Source organism: Schistocerca americana, chromosome 5, assembly GCF_021461395.2.
Source record: "Schistocerca americana isolate TAMUIC-IGC-003095 chromosome 5, iqSchAmer2.1, whole genome shotgun sequence".
NCBI classification, from domain to species: Eukaryota; Metazoa; Arthropoda; class Insecta; order Orthoptera; family Acrididae; genus Schistocerca; species Schistocerca americana.
In genome coordinates, this window is record NC_060123.1 from 465,954,410 (window position 1) to 465,969,801 (window position 15,392).

General features: G+C 42.0%; 1 protein-coding gene across 1 annotated transcript in view; it reads right to left on the bottom strand.

Moving 5' to 3' along the window:
- Positions 1-348: 348 nt before the first annotated feature.
- Positions 349-15,392, bottom strand: part of LOC124616440 — a 229,386-nt gene continuing 214,342 nt past the window's right edge. The window contains exons 7-9 of the mRNA XM_047144748.1: positions 13,957-14,092; positions 10,683-10,865; positions 349-545 (exon numbers count right to left, since the gene is read on the bottom strand). Of these exons, the coding sequence (XP_047000704.1) occupies positions 349-545; positions 10,683-10,865; positions 13,957-14,092 (516 nt within the window). The remainder of the gene's footprint in view (positions 546-10,682; positions 10,866-13,956; positions 14,093-15,392) is intronic.

Genomic DNA, 15,392 nt, shown 5'->3' on the forward strand with positions numbered 1-15,392 from the left:
GTTTCCTAACTTTGTTGTTGAACCACGGTGGATTTCTCCCGTGCCTCACAGTTGTACTCGGTACGTACCTGTCTAAAACGTATTTTACGATTGGCTTGAACTTTTTCCATAGACATTCAACATTGTCAGTTTTGATTCTTGAGACCCATAAGTGCAAATGACGCTGATTTTAAAATGAAATGTTGCTTCATCACTGAGGTGAAAGCAGATCGTTTCTGAGTTCACAGAACAAACGAGTTTAGCAGCTGCATGTATTTCCGTGTTTGTGGGTAGATCGAAATGATTTTTTTACATTATAGGGAAAATCATGGATTTATTGAATATAAGAGTTACAAGGGATGATGGTGATTATAGGCGGATGCCGTGCTCGGCCCAGGACTTGGCGTACTTCTTCCTGTATTCTCCAGATGGGTCGTACTTGTCCAGCAGCTTCTTCATGAGGTCTTGGTGGCGGCGCGAAATCTCTCCGAAGAAACCTCCGATCTTCTTGTGCTGTGTCTCAGTGCACTTGGCGCAGTCTGTACGCACTATTTCGGACAGCACCTCTGCAAAAGAAAATACTATAAAAATCATTGAATTTTGTTGTGCTTCGGGATGGAGGCCGGTTTTGAATGTGTAGATTGGGGTGAGCAGTGCGTAAATTGTTGACATAGTCGCTAGGGTCCTCAGGCGTCAAACACAGCTACTCCTTAATTTTTCTGGAAATACTACTACGTCATCTCAACAGTTCTGCCACATCATCACATTCCCAGATTCAAAACTTGTCGTTAGACATCAGGTCTGACGTATCAAGGCTGTGGCCAACGACAAAAGATGAATGACAGATCCCAGGCGTTTTAAAAAATAGCCATTTGGCTAATTGAGTATTCTGCAGAAGAAACTACGCCATTAAACAAAAACTTAGGTACCAATCAAGCTGCTACGTCTTCTTATGGGGAAACATCAAGTCAAGAACTTAATGGAACATTGGTGAAGTAAATAGTGGGCCATGTTTTACAGGTTAACTTTGTTACGAGGACGTTTAAATGTCTGACAACAACAGGATTACGGAGAGAATTATAAGATGTACTACACTAAGAATTAAGTGAAGAATTTAGGTTGTTTTAATTACACATATATTTAGTAGTACCGTATGAACTAGGAGAATTAAAGGTTTTAATTTCTATCTTTTATTTCCTTTCAAAACGCGTAAAGTACGTATCGCACATACACGATCTTAGGCCTAATTTTTCGGGTATACAAGTTTTGATTTTTAACGTTAGTTTAACTGTATTACTTTACTATATTAATATTATACATGTATAGGAAAATAGCGGAACGGGAAGGGAACATAAGAGCCCATCAGGCTGAACTGGATAGTGCTAGGGAGGAACTGATGAGGTTAAGGGCGGAGGAGGGTGAAGACAGGTGGAAAGTGGTAGCAAGGAACAGGGGCCACTGAAAGAGAACAGTATCAGACAGTTTTATCATTGGCACAAACAATAGATTTGCCTTGTTACCTCAGTCAGCTAAGGAAGAGTCTGAACTAGATGAAAGTGTATTCAGCACTCAACAGACTTTCACTAGGAAACCAACTGTGGCAAAAAACCTAGAAAGTAGGTGGAAAGTTCTGTTGTCAGGTAGTAGCCATGAAAGAGGTGTAGGCCAGAATTTGCAGAAAAAATTAGGTGACAGGTACAAAGTCACAAGTATTTTCAAGCCCAGTGCATGCCTTAGCCAAGTGATAGAGGATGTAGGATGATTGTGCAAAGGTTTTACAAAGCAGGATCATGTTGTGGTAGTGGGTGGAGCGGGAAACAGTATTGATGGGGACCAGGGCTACAATATTAAGTGTGACCTAGTGAAAATAGCATCTGCAACGAATCATACAAATGTTGGCTTGGTTCCTGCTCTCATGCGGTATGACTGGCCCCAATGGAACTGCTTTGTCAGGAAGGTCAATATGAAGCTAGATCAGTTGCTTTGGTCTGCTACTTTTTCAAGCATAGGTTTGGTTCCTACTGATGGTATTGGTAGGTGGGACTTCACGAGACATGGCCTGCATCTCAGTAGGAAAGGGAAGGATAGACTGGCTGGGATGATAGCAAAATCTTTAAGTGGGGGCACTGGAACTCATGGGATTACTTTTTTAGGCTAAGATCAGTATTCAATCATCCTACATTGGTTGGAATCAAACTTCATGAAAAGTTCAGACAGGCAGGTACTAGGGATGTGAAAATATCACAAGATTCTCATGACGGTACAGTGAAAATAATGTTAGTATGTCACAAGATTCACATAAAAGTACAGTAAAAATAATGTTAATATATTGCATCAGAATATCAGGGGATTAAAAAACAAAGTAGATAGGCTTCTTGTTTGTACAGAAGATTTAGAAACTGAGGATGGAATAGATATACTATGCCCGTCTGAACATCATGTAGTCACAGGTATGGAAATGGTAAATGTAGGTGGATATAAGCTTTCAGCACATGTAAGTAGAGTCACTATGGAAAGAGGATGTATGTTAAAGTCAGTCATAGTGCGAAAAATTTGGAAACTAAAAAATTTTGCGCAGACCAACGCATAGAATCATGTGCATATGAGCTGAAACTAAATAAAGGCACTTTTATAATTGTAGCTGTTTCCCCATTGGGAAATTTTCAACTATTGTAGAAAAACGTGGATTATTTGTTGTGAATCCTGTCAGAAAGAGGAAACAAATTATTGTTTGTGGGGATTTCAACGTAGATTTTCTGAAAGAGTCCGATAGAAAGCTTGACCTAGAAGTATTACTTGATTCTTTCAATTTGACATCAGTTATTGATTTTCCTACTCGGGTGGTACAGGAAATCAGTACACTGATAGATAACGTTTTCATAGACGAAAATAAGTTTAATTATATAAAAATTTTTCCAGTTAAGCGTGGTCTGTCTGATCATGATGCAAAGCTAGTTACAGTATATGATATAGCTCTGTACAGGAATGCAAAACAGCCCTCCAAAATAGTGTGTCCCATTAACGATTTAACACTTCAAAATTTTAGGGGAACCTTGCAACAGACTGGGATGAGCTGTACAGGGAACATGATGCTAATTTAAAAGTTGACCTATTTCATGATACCTTTGAGAGTATATTTGAAAACAGTTTCCTAAGAAAACAGTGAAATATAATTGTAAAAGCCATGGCTTACAAAACGGATAAAAATATCTTACAAACAGAAAAGGGAAATGTATCTTATAGCTAGGAGGAGTCATGACCTCAAAACAATGAAACATTATAAAAACTACTGCACTGTATTAAGAAAAGTTTTTAAAAAGTTCAGAAGTATGTCCTTATGTCTGAGATTAGCACATCTAATAATAAAATTAAAACAACGTGGAATACTGCACTACGTCGGACCAAACGAGACCCGAAATGATATTAGGAGTACCCCACGACTTTTATCATCTCAGCGTACGTCACAGCACGACGACAGTGGACGGATAATATACGTCGCTAGCAGTTAACCGGTTAAAGATCACTACGAAGGTAGGAAATCTGCTAACAAGATGGAGAAGGAAATGAATAGCGATTTCTAACACTTAGGGTATCTAAATTTAGAGTTTGTGAGACCTTTGTGAGACTTGCAACTAAACAAAGCATGAGGCATAAACATTCCTACAGAAGGATTATTCACGTAGTGGTGTTTGAATCTATGAGACACATGCTTGCAGGAGTGTATCATCCACAAAATGATAAAAATATCAAGGCCAATGAATGTGAGAACTATAATATAATGGCTCAAACACCGAAAACGTTGACAAGAACTGATGAATTGAAAAGAAAAGTGAGGACTAGTTAGATCATAAAATTCTCTTTACGGAAGGTAAAGCCTCAAGAAAAGCAGTTCTGGCATTGTGACTGACGACGAAGTTTACATTTAAGAAAACTTAAGACACTTTTAAACGACGCGTAAGACCTAGAAAATGTGTCCGACCATCTAAAATGTGCAAAAGTTTGTGCAGCTAGATGTGTAATATACAATACAGACAACAACCGAGAAGGCGCAATAAGAATGAGAGGGGGTGGAAGAAGTGACCGAACTAGAAAGGGTTACAGTCTTCCTCCCATACTGTTCAATCTGTACGTGGTATAGAACCGTAATGAGACAAAACCGGAAATGACACGAAATCCAGCGGAGACTGGCCGACTGGCAGAGAGCATCGACAGCGAACTGCCAGAGACAAACAGGTCGACAATACGAAAGACTGGCAGAAAAGGGGGACGCAAGACAGAATAAGAACGAGTCCAGCGCTCAAATCAAGATCGAAAACTAAGACGTAGCGAATTCAGAAGCAAGCCAACGGTGTGTATGGAGATCAACCAGCAGCGCAGAGAACCACAACTGACTTAAAACCACTGCGCTGCAGGCTTTAAAGGAAAGCCACAGCCACAGGAGCCAATAAGCTGACACGCGGACGGTGACGAGGGGGGGAGGGGGGGGGGCATGTCTTTGCACCAGCGCCCACAGGCCCAGCCGCACTGGCCAGAGATCTCAATCGATTTCCATACCGTCCGGCGAACCTTGAAGCACGTCAAGCTGGGATACCAGGCATGAGAGAAGCAGTACATGGAGACTAAAACTCAGGGTGAAAGTATGCCATTGTTTACATTGCTATCATTAGTGGAAGTAAAGAAAAATTACAAGCCGCGCGGGATTAGCCGAGCGGTCTTAGGCGCTTCAGTCATGGATTGTGCGGCTGGTCCCGGCGGAGGTTCGAGTCCTCTCTCGGCCATGGGTGTGTGTGTTTGTCCTTAGGATAATTTAGGTTCAGTATTGTGTAAGCTTAGGGACTGATGACCTTAGCAGTTAAGTCCCGTAAGATTTCACACACACTTGAACACACTTGAAAATTACAAGATCAGCTTTGAGTCGTGGCGGCTCTCTTGGTACCGACTCTTTCCCTTGTTTTGGTCTTCGGTCAGTGGTTAAACTCGAGCACGATGTGGCGCACTGTACGAGAGAGGAAATGGGTCTCTGGAAAGAGATCAGAGCACTACGAGCCAGCAAGTGCCTTGCGAAGTGGTCGCCGATTTGGCCGGCGTCGGCTGTACTTGCGGAGTGTGGGGTACGTGCTGGACTAGGCGGGGAGCCTAGGCCCTAGAATTGACGGGGGAGGGGGGGGGGGGGGCTCAACGGTTGTTGCTACGTGTACCTGGTATCTGCGAAATGGAGAATTCATGCTGTCAAAAGTGGGCTCTTCAAAATGTTTTAAACTGAGTTTCCTGCGCCTACGTCGTTTTATTTTAACGTGTTTTCTGGCCCCTATATCGGCAGGGGTGTTTAGCCTAAAGTTGTTTATAAGTGCAGTTTCCTGTCTGCCCCTGCAACTCTGAACTCATATTCATGATTTATTGCGCTTGTCGATGTTACGATCCATTAAGTTCAGAGTGGTGCAGAACAGTAATTCAAGTTATCCGCCCCAGTGTTCGAGTTGTTTCACTGACATTGTTACCTTGAAAATCAGTGATCAATGTGGGTGTTTGTTATTTTACCCTCTCTCAGTACTGACATATAGTCTGTGCACTGCCGACCTGGATACTGTCTTTGCACCGGATAACCAATGACTATTTGGCAGATTGATAGTTGGATATTTATTGAACTAGTTTCATGGCATTTTTGATGTAGTTTTGACCCGAGCGTTTCAATAATTAAATTTTTTATTCACTTGATTTCGCTGTAGCCTCCTATGTGTTTGTAATTTATATTTTGTACACTCAGATGAAATTGTGTCAGCGCGTAGGGGTTCCATGGGATATTATGGGCTTAGCTGTGTTAATTTGGTTTGGTACAAAATGGTTCAAATGCCTCTAATCACTATGGGACTTAATATTTGAGGTCATCAGTCCTCTAGACTTAGAACTACTCCAACCTAACTAATCTAAGGACATCACACACATCCATGCCCAAGGCAGGATTCGAACCTCCGACCGTAGCGCCTAGAACCGCTCGGCCACACAGGCCGGCTTTGGTTCGGTGTGCGCGCAGTTGCGGTGTCCGTAATTTAATGTTCATTAGTGCATGGTTTGTACTGTATATATCTAGGCTAAACTTGAGTTTTTGAGGGCTTTGTAACGTGTGAGTTTTCGAGCCTGGTTGGGGCTTGTGATCCTTGCTTCCCATCTTCGCAGTCTACCGGTACACTGTTTGTCCCTCCGGCGTCTGGCGAGCGGGCGCGCTAGCGAGGCTTTAACTGTGGCAACCGTTGTCTGCGAATGCGTCGTCGGAAACCACTCCGTGAACGGAACTTACACAAAAGATAAGTTGAACTCGTTTTGTACTACCTGGAAAAGTCTTTGACACAATTTTGGAGTGTTTGCTTTAATAGCTTGTGTTCTCCAAGCAGACACTAAATTCTATTTTAAGGAAAAAGATTTCTAATTTTTTATGTTATCATAACTTGGGGTTCTGTAGTGATATTGGCATGTTTCTCACTATCGTATTTTTATACTTCTAAAAGAAAAATATTCACATGTTAATGCTTTCCTAAAAATGTTGGTGGACGCGAATTGCGCCCGCCCATTGCATTCATTAAGACTATGGCGATGTTTTGTCCCCAGTAACAGCGATTACTGCGTATTGTTGAAATTTATTTTAATGAGTGGGGTTTGATCACCTCATATCCCTGTATCGAGTTCTTGCCGTTTGTTTTTAGGGGCAAGGCATTATTAGAATGGTTGCCAGCCCTTGGGGTTTCTTATCTGTTGTAAACAAATTCTGGGAATTGTCATTGTTCTTTCGGAACTATGTTATTAATTGGTTCATCTGAAATGAAGTATTACATGTTGACCCGTTGCCCAATGAGAGTTTGTTATTACAGTCATTCAAACAAGTTTTGAAGTTCCTTTAAATTAAATCATTCTTTTTATATTGAAAAGCATTATATTATCGAATTGTTTCTTTAAAATTGTAAACTTCATCTGAGTTTCGAGAACCTTTATATTTACACGAAAAATACGTTGTTTTAATTCTAAAACGTTTTATGAATAAATTGTTTTGTATGCAATAAATGATGAATGACGGTTCAGAACTGTCCCGAAACACATGTGCTACAAAACGCCACTGTTTCCCGCGCATGTACCCCGACATCAATATGGGATATTATCACCATGCACACGTACACAGGCCGCACAACGGGTTGGCGCACTCTGGATCAGGTTGTCGAGAAGCTGCTGGGGTTTAGCCTCCCATTCTTGCACTAGAGCCTGTCGGAGCTCCTGAAGTGTCGTACGGGTTTGAAGACGTGCAGCGATATGTCGACGGAGAGCATCCAAGACGTGGTCGATGGGGTTTAGGTCTGGAGAAAAGGCAGGACACTCCATTCACCTGATATCTTCCGTTTAAACGTACTCTTCCACGATGGCAGCTCTGTGGGGGCGTACGTTATCATTCATCAGCAGGAATGTGGGACCCACTGCACCCCTGAAAATGCAGACCTATGTGTGCAAAATGACGTCCAGATACATCCGACAGTTCCTCTGTCAAAGACATGCAGTGATGTACGTGCAAAAATCATAAACCCACCCCACACCATCAAACCACGACCTCCACACAGGTCCCTTTCAAGGACATTAAGGGGTTGATATCTGGTTCCTGGTTCACGCCAGATGGAAACTCGGCGAGAATCACTGTTCAGACTATACCTGGACTCGTCCGTGAACATAACCTGGGACCACTATTCCAATGACCATGTACTGTGTTCTTGACACCTGGCTTTACGGGCTCTCCTGTGACCAGGGGTCAGTGGAACGCACCTTGCAGGTCTCAGGGCGAATAAACCATGTCTGTTCAGTCGTCTGTAGACTGTGTGTCTGGAGACAACTGTTCCAGTGACTGCGTTAAGATCCTGAGCAAAGCTACCTGAAGTACTTCGTAGGCGTCTGCGCGCACTGATGATGAGATATCGGTCTTCTTGTGGTATTGTACACTATGGACGTCCCCTACAGTAGCGCCTGGATACGTTTCCTGTCTGCTGGAATCGTTGCCATAATCCTGAGATCACACATTGTGGCGCACGGAGGGCCCATGCTACGACCTGCTGTGTTTGAACTGTCTCCATTCAGCATAGTATTTTACCCATCATAAAGTCATCAATATGTGTTCTTTGATCCATTTGCAACAGACAGTAACCATTAGCACATCTGAAAACGTTTGCACACTTACTCACTGCACCGTACTCTGACATGTACCAACACACGTCTGCGTATGTGGACTGCTGCCAGCGCCACCGTGCGACGACCGCAGGTCAAATACATCACATCGTCATAACCCGAGGTGATTTAAACCCACAAACCGCCAACCAGAGCTTTGTTTCACAAAGTATCAGCATTATCCTTAGTTTATGAGCGTGAGTGAAGCACTCGAAGTGAAGAAATTCTGCTGCCGTAGCGGCATATTAGCTCTCGATGGACCAAGTAAGGAGGATTTAAGGAGAACACTACCACAGGCAAAGTATGTCTACTAGTATCAACCGTAGGTCTTAAATTGAGGACGAAATTCTTGAGAAAGCACGTCTGAATCACGGCACTGAATGAAATGATCGTACGGAATTTATTGGTCGGGATATCCACTTTGGGGTTCGGCCGCCGTATTGCATGTCTTTTTAGTTGACGCCACTTCGGCGACTTGTGTGTCAATGATGATGAAAATGGTGATGAAGTATACTCAACACCCAGTCCCTTGCCGGGAATCGAACCCGGGTAACGCTACCACTGCTCTACGGAGGCGAAAACAGCACTGCATGAAAGTGAGCCATGGACTCTGGGAAAACCGGAAAAGAAGAAATTCGAAACGGTTTGCATGTAACATTGCAGAAGGTTGGTGAAAGTTAAGTGGACACTTAATAAAAGAATTACTGGGTTGTCTCTCTGTTAACCACATTAAGAATAAATTAGTAGCACATGAACTATGCGCAGAAAGAAGACAAATAGAAAACTGCTACTGAAATCACCAGATGAGCCAGTTTTATGTTACATAAGGTACTGGCCCACCATTCTCCATTTTGACAGCTTCAGCAACTGTCAACAAAGTAGCTTTTAACTGCTGCAAAATTTGCGTAGTACATTGAGAGTGGAAAATTATGAGGACGGCTGCCACCTATGCAACTATTTCTCTCCACGTGCAATGCTGATATTACAACACATAATTAGTCTTCGATGTTAACGTATCCGTGTATATGCCTCGTCGTCTAGTTGCCTACTGTCCGAACATCGCGTCACTCGCGGCCACACACTACTGCCAGCTAGTAATAACTTGATTTTAATTGTCGTCTCTACACCTGTGGGCAGGAGAAATGTCAATACATAAGATCTGGACGTGGTACTGGCGGAGTAGTAGTGCACCAGTCAGCTGAAGATCCCATACACAGCGGCAAAAATTTCTATATAACAACGTGGTGAGTCGATCAAATACTAGCTAAATACTGACTGGAAATGGCAACACTGCAGAATACAACACTCGCATATATAATTAAATGCAAAATAATGCTAGCCCTGAAACATTGCAAAGCGACACGTTTCTCTTGTTGTGATCTAGTTCTTCTTCTGTGAATCCCTTCATGCTTCTTAGACAGTTGGCTTGTGCTTGTAAGACGTTGCCAAAGTTTCAGGTATTAATGCTAAAAAAACCACAAGCCGTTTCTACGAGCGGTAATACCGTACTGCTGGCACTACTGCAATCTACTGCGTGGAACTACCACATGTATTTACTTCAGAATACCCATACAATATTTACCACCGTGACAAATAAATTGCGATAATCCGCATTCTGTCTCCCTAAGCTATATGAGGCAGTAGTTACAAGTAGCTAAGCTGTTTCTCTGCTGCTAATACCTTGGAAATCTACGTTGGACACTGATGGTGCTAGGATGTTGGGTTTCAAAGAGAACGATATGAATATAAGAATTTATATTTACTGTTGGCAAATCACTATAAAAAAGGAAAAAAACAAAAATTTTTACAAAACCAAAGTTTTTCGCTATATTATTGTCATTAATTATGCAGATAACGTCTACAAAAAACTTCACTTACTCTAAGCAAGATTCCTTTGAAGACAAAAGTCACTGTTCTTGTTGTTCTGCCGAATGCCTGATTCATGTCATGAGATAAAGTTGTAACGAATCCTCTAGGTACACATGAACTGTAGGATGATATCATGTCTGGAGACATGGACATCAAGAAACTGGGGCAGTGTGTCAATGAGAAATTGCCGCTCGTTGTTGTGCCAGTGAAGTGAGACTCCCTGTTGTTTGCTTAGGAAATCACTAGTGCCTTCTTCAATTTGTTGAAAAATCTACGGCTGTGGCACTCCATGACCATCTTTCCAGTTTCTGTGTATGTCCCCAAGAAGAATGTATGGTACACCTTGTCATAAAAAATTAAACAAAACACTTTCACTTATGGCTAGTCTCTTTCATGCTGAAAGATTGACTTCTGGTTCTTGAGACCCAAAAGTGCAATTGGCGCTGATATTAAAATGAAATGTTGCTTCATCACTGAGGTGAAAGCAGATCGTTTCTGTGTTCACAGAACAAACGAGTTTAGCAGCTGCATGTATTTCCGTGTTTGTGGGTAGATCGAAATGATTTTTTACATTATAGGGTAAATTATAGATTTATTGAATATAAGAGTTACAAGGGATGATGGTGATTAGACGTGGATGCCGTGCTCAGCCCAGGACTTGGCGTACTTCTTCCTGTATTCTCCAGATGGGTCGTACTTGTCCAGCAACTTCTTCATGAGGTCTGGGTGGCGGTGCGAAATCTCTCCGAAGAAACCTCCGATCTTCTTGAGCTGTGTCTCAGTGCACTTGGCGCAGTCTGTACGCACTATTTCGGGCAGCACCTCTGCAAAAGAAAATACTGTTAAAATCATCGAATTTTGTTGTGCTTCGGGATGGAGGCCGGTTTTGAATTTGTAGATTGGGGTGAGCAGTGCGTAAATTGTTGACATAGTCGCTAGGATCCTCAGGCGTCAAAACACAACTACTCCTTAATTTTTCTGGAAATACTACTGCGTCGTCTCAACCGTTCTGCCACATAATCACATTCCCAGAATCAAAACTTGTCGTTTGACGTCAGGCCTGTAGTATCAAGGCTGTTTAGAATGTGTAGATTGGGGTGAGCAGTGCGTAATTGTTGACATAGTCGTTAGTGTCCTCAGGCGTCAAACACAACTAAAATGGTTTGTTCAAATAACTCTGAGCACTATGGGACTTCTGAGGTCATCTGTCCCCAAGAACTCAGAACTACTTAAACCTAAATAACCTAAGGACATCACACACATCCATGCCCGAGGCAGGATTCGAACCTGCGACCGTAGCGCCGTTATCGGTATTGGGCCGTGGATCAAGTGGAAGCGTGTTGCCTGGTATGCTGAGTCACATTTCTTGTTACTCCAGGTCGGTGGTCATGCCCGGATATAGCGTCCTGAAACCGAACGTGCATCTCACCGAGGTTACCGCCTATCGCGCTATGGATGACTTTTACTTGGGCTTCCATAGGATCTGTGGTAACAATCGAAGGCAACATCACAGCTGTGGACCACAATAACATTATTGCAGACCGCCTGTAGCCTATTACGTTTGATGTCTTTCCCGATGGTGAAGGCATCTTCCAGCAGTATAACTGCCCGCGTCACAAGACCAGAATCATCCTACAGCAGTTTTAGGAGCACGACATTGGTATTTTGGTCACCAAATATATATGAAAAGACACAAATGGAACGCATCTGTGACGCTTCAGGGCGCCAACTTCACCCCTACATATCTCCGGCCCGTGATTTACAGAAAACTCGTGGCCAGTGCGTAGATATTTGGTGTCATAAACCTTCACAGACCCAACAAGGACTTTTAAAATTCTTGCCGCGCACACTTACTTATTACGTACTATAAGTGCACCAAAAGGCTACTAATCAGCTGGTCACAAAATTTTGGCTCAGTAGGGTGTGGAATTAAACGCAATTTTGAACGGTAATAACAATGAACAACTGGACGATACCTAGGCCTCTCACTAGCTGAATGGATTGCTACATCACTATAGTCATTAGACGAGCTTGAAGATGTAATAGGATAGAAGGTGAGTTAACACCATGAGTAGTGTTTTAGTGTCATGTGTTATGCTTTGGTGAACCAATTAATACTCTTTCTTTCATTTAGAGACGGTGTGTGTAGTATTTTGAACCGATTTTTGTTCCCAGACAGCTTTGTTGATGGTACTCAGGGTGGTGAGGAATAAACTGAAAAGCTTGTAAGGGTGTTGCAGATTAGGTTATGCTAATAAATAATTGTTCAGCTGATAACACGATAAGTTGCGCTGTTCCGGAGTTAATTACCATTGTAGTTAGCTAATCAGGCGTAGATGATAGGGCAGGCTTTGCCTCGAGTTAGATCCTTGCTACCGTCCCATGTTCAACTTTTGTATCGCTGTCTTGTTCGGTTTTAGGAAACCAAACGAGGAACACGTTTGGCGACGCCTTCTCTGGCTCGCGCAACGCCCTGATTGACTAATTTAAATGCTAACTCAGTCAGGAACGGCGCAATGTTTGGAATTTCATTCTTAAAAGTTGTTTCTCAGCACAAGCTACCCTGGAACACTTTTACTAGCTTTTCAGACTGTTTCTGACCGCCCTCTATAATTGAGCACTACAGAGCAATTCAACACATGTCGTAGGGAAGAATTAACGCTTGCGATTGATAAACAATGTACCATTTTAATCGACCAAATTGTTATGTTTTTACTAGTCCACTGGTGATAAAGGGGTATAGTGTGACCACAGTGATTTCTGCAGTGGGTATATCTGTGTGCATCCTGTGGAGTGCAATAGAACATTATTATATGAAAGAGAATCCACAGTCACCCAAGATATGAGGTGATGTATAAAATTGTAACACCTATGTCAACTTTTCGTTGTGCTTTTGTTTGAAAGCATTTCTTCCAATTAGTTCAGTTTCTTGTACAAGTTATTTCTTGGCCTCTCTCCTGTCTGTACAGAAAGCAGAAGGTGATATTGATAATCCTTGTACAACTTAGGTTAATATGCTCCAAAGCTGTATTACTTTTGTTCCGTATTAATAATATTCTCTGTCCTAACATTGTTTTAAATGATTTTCCTGGAATTTAACGAGTAACACCAAATGAATTTGGATGTTGCTAATACGGCGTTGCTATTGATCGGCATAATGGAACCAGTGTTTACTGAACATTAGTTTTAAGGAGTTCGATCTTTTTAAAAGAAGCATTCTTAACCAACGCAAATACTGGTGTTAATATACGTTTATTTCTTTCCATGGCCACAAATCACTCTGTTAGTGACGGACCAACAGTCATTGATTGTGCCGGTTTTTATCGCCACTCCCGCTAACAAGATAATTCCGCTTTCTCTTCTTGCTAACCACGTAACACAAATAATATTAGATTATTCACTAAGGAAGAAGATATATAGGTGGCCTGGCGTTGCGTTACAGGGTAAGGAGATAAGCTGCACAGCTAATCAAATGTGCGTGCCTTGGAAAAGTTGACTCGTACCGCAGTAAACCGGGATTTCTCTAATTTTACACTGGGGACCAATAAGTTCTCTGTATTCTGGGAGAAGAATTAATTTCCTGTATGGAATTGGAGTATGGTCTCGGAGGTTGTTCACTGTGCACAACATAGTTCTTGCAGTATCAACCACAGTAGACAGGAATTTCAGACTGACTTATACCTTTATCCCAACCCATATATTTCTTTCTAAGCAAACTTATTTAAATTCGGGGAACAATCGTGTTCCAATAGTCATTGCTCCATTGGGGTCCCGTTACTGCAATCTGCAGCTACGTGATTACTGAATACAGACTCACTGCATCCACGGCATGGGCCTCATTCTAAGTGTGTGAGCCTGTGGTGTGGGCTATACCATACTACTGGGTAGCAGACTGTAGACTACGATTGGTCTCACTCTTGAGCGCCTTCGCGGCGGGTCTGCACGCTGCATCTCCTTCTTCCAGCAGGCAGCGCATCGCATCCTGGACTCGAGTTTCATCCGACAGTACCTCCTTCAGGTCTAGGCTGTCAAACGTGGCCGCGTACTTCTCCTGCAACACAGCACACCACTCGCTGTAACCAGAGGACTCATTGCAGGCACAGTAATTCGTATTTCCGAAAGAAACTGTCGATATTGCCCGTACCCTTCAAATTACCATCCTGGCAATCGCTTTAAACTGCAACTCGGGAGCCTGTCGGGGAACTGAAGCCACCTTCTTCCCGAAAATGTCTCTAGCACCTTGCCAATGATCCACCTCACGTAGTACATTTCTGAAGTCTTCCTTAATGAGTTGTTGAAGGCATATATACTAAAATTAGCATTGGTATGTGTGTACGCAATAAATGTTTGCTAAGTGTGTACATAAATTACACGATTAATTTTATATGCACAAAAGGTGAAAATGTCGTTAACGACCACATCCCAAAACTTTGTCACCTAACTCGGGTACAGCACCAGAAGATGAAGAAGTAGAGGAAACTTAAAAAACGACAGCGGAAATTGATCGTTGATACTGTCACTTATATTTCAAACTAGAACTCGGTTACTTTACATATACACATGCTGTGCAGGCACTTACTGTGACTCTGTTTGAAATAGAAATATAGACCCATCGCAAACAGTTACTAAATTTTAAGTTCCTCTTATATTATTGTTTACGACGTAATTTGGAGGCTTTGCTCCTTCAACAGCTGCTGGTTCGCAGGTTTAGTTCTAGTTACATTGTTCTTGGAAAATCATCGATGTAGAAGTGTGTAGGTTTTAAATTTATCGCTTTTTGTTCAGAATTCTTTTGGTGGATTCATAAGACGAAATATTCCCTTAATATTTTTTGCTTACCTTTCTCGAGGGCGCTGCATTCGGACTTAACACATTCAGAGTTTACAGACATCACTACAAATGTCACACGCACCTAGCGTTTCCTCGTTAAAAGAGGTATTACATAGTTTTTCTATTTATGAAGATATTAATTTTTTACAGTTTTTTACGTTAAAGTGTAATAAGTATAGTCTGTTTCTCAAATATGTCATCCATTTAATTAAAAACTCTAAAGCGTATCACAGAATTTGAATTCTGAATGATATTGGATAAACTTTCTCGGTTTGTAATTTGATATGTTTGCAAAAATAACATTTTCTACAAAAAGAGGATGTACAGTAAATAAAACTAAGTGGAATCTGTTGCATATGGTGTGGTTCGAGAGAAGAGGCAAGTTTCGCTAGGGTCCTTATTACTTTTGTGTGTTCGTTGTCAATCGTTTCGTTCAGAATGACAGCTGACTGTCGTTTTTGGTTTCTGTGTACGTCTGAGCTTTCCGTAATCCTTTACTTTATGCCTTTTGATTGTGCATT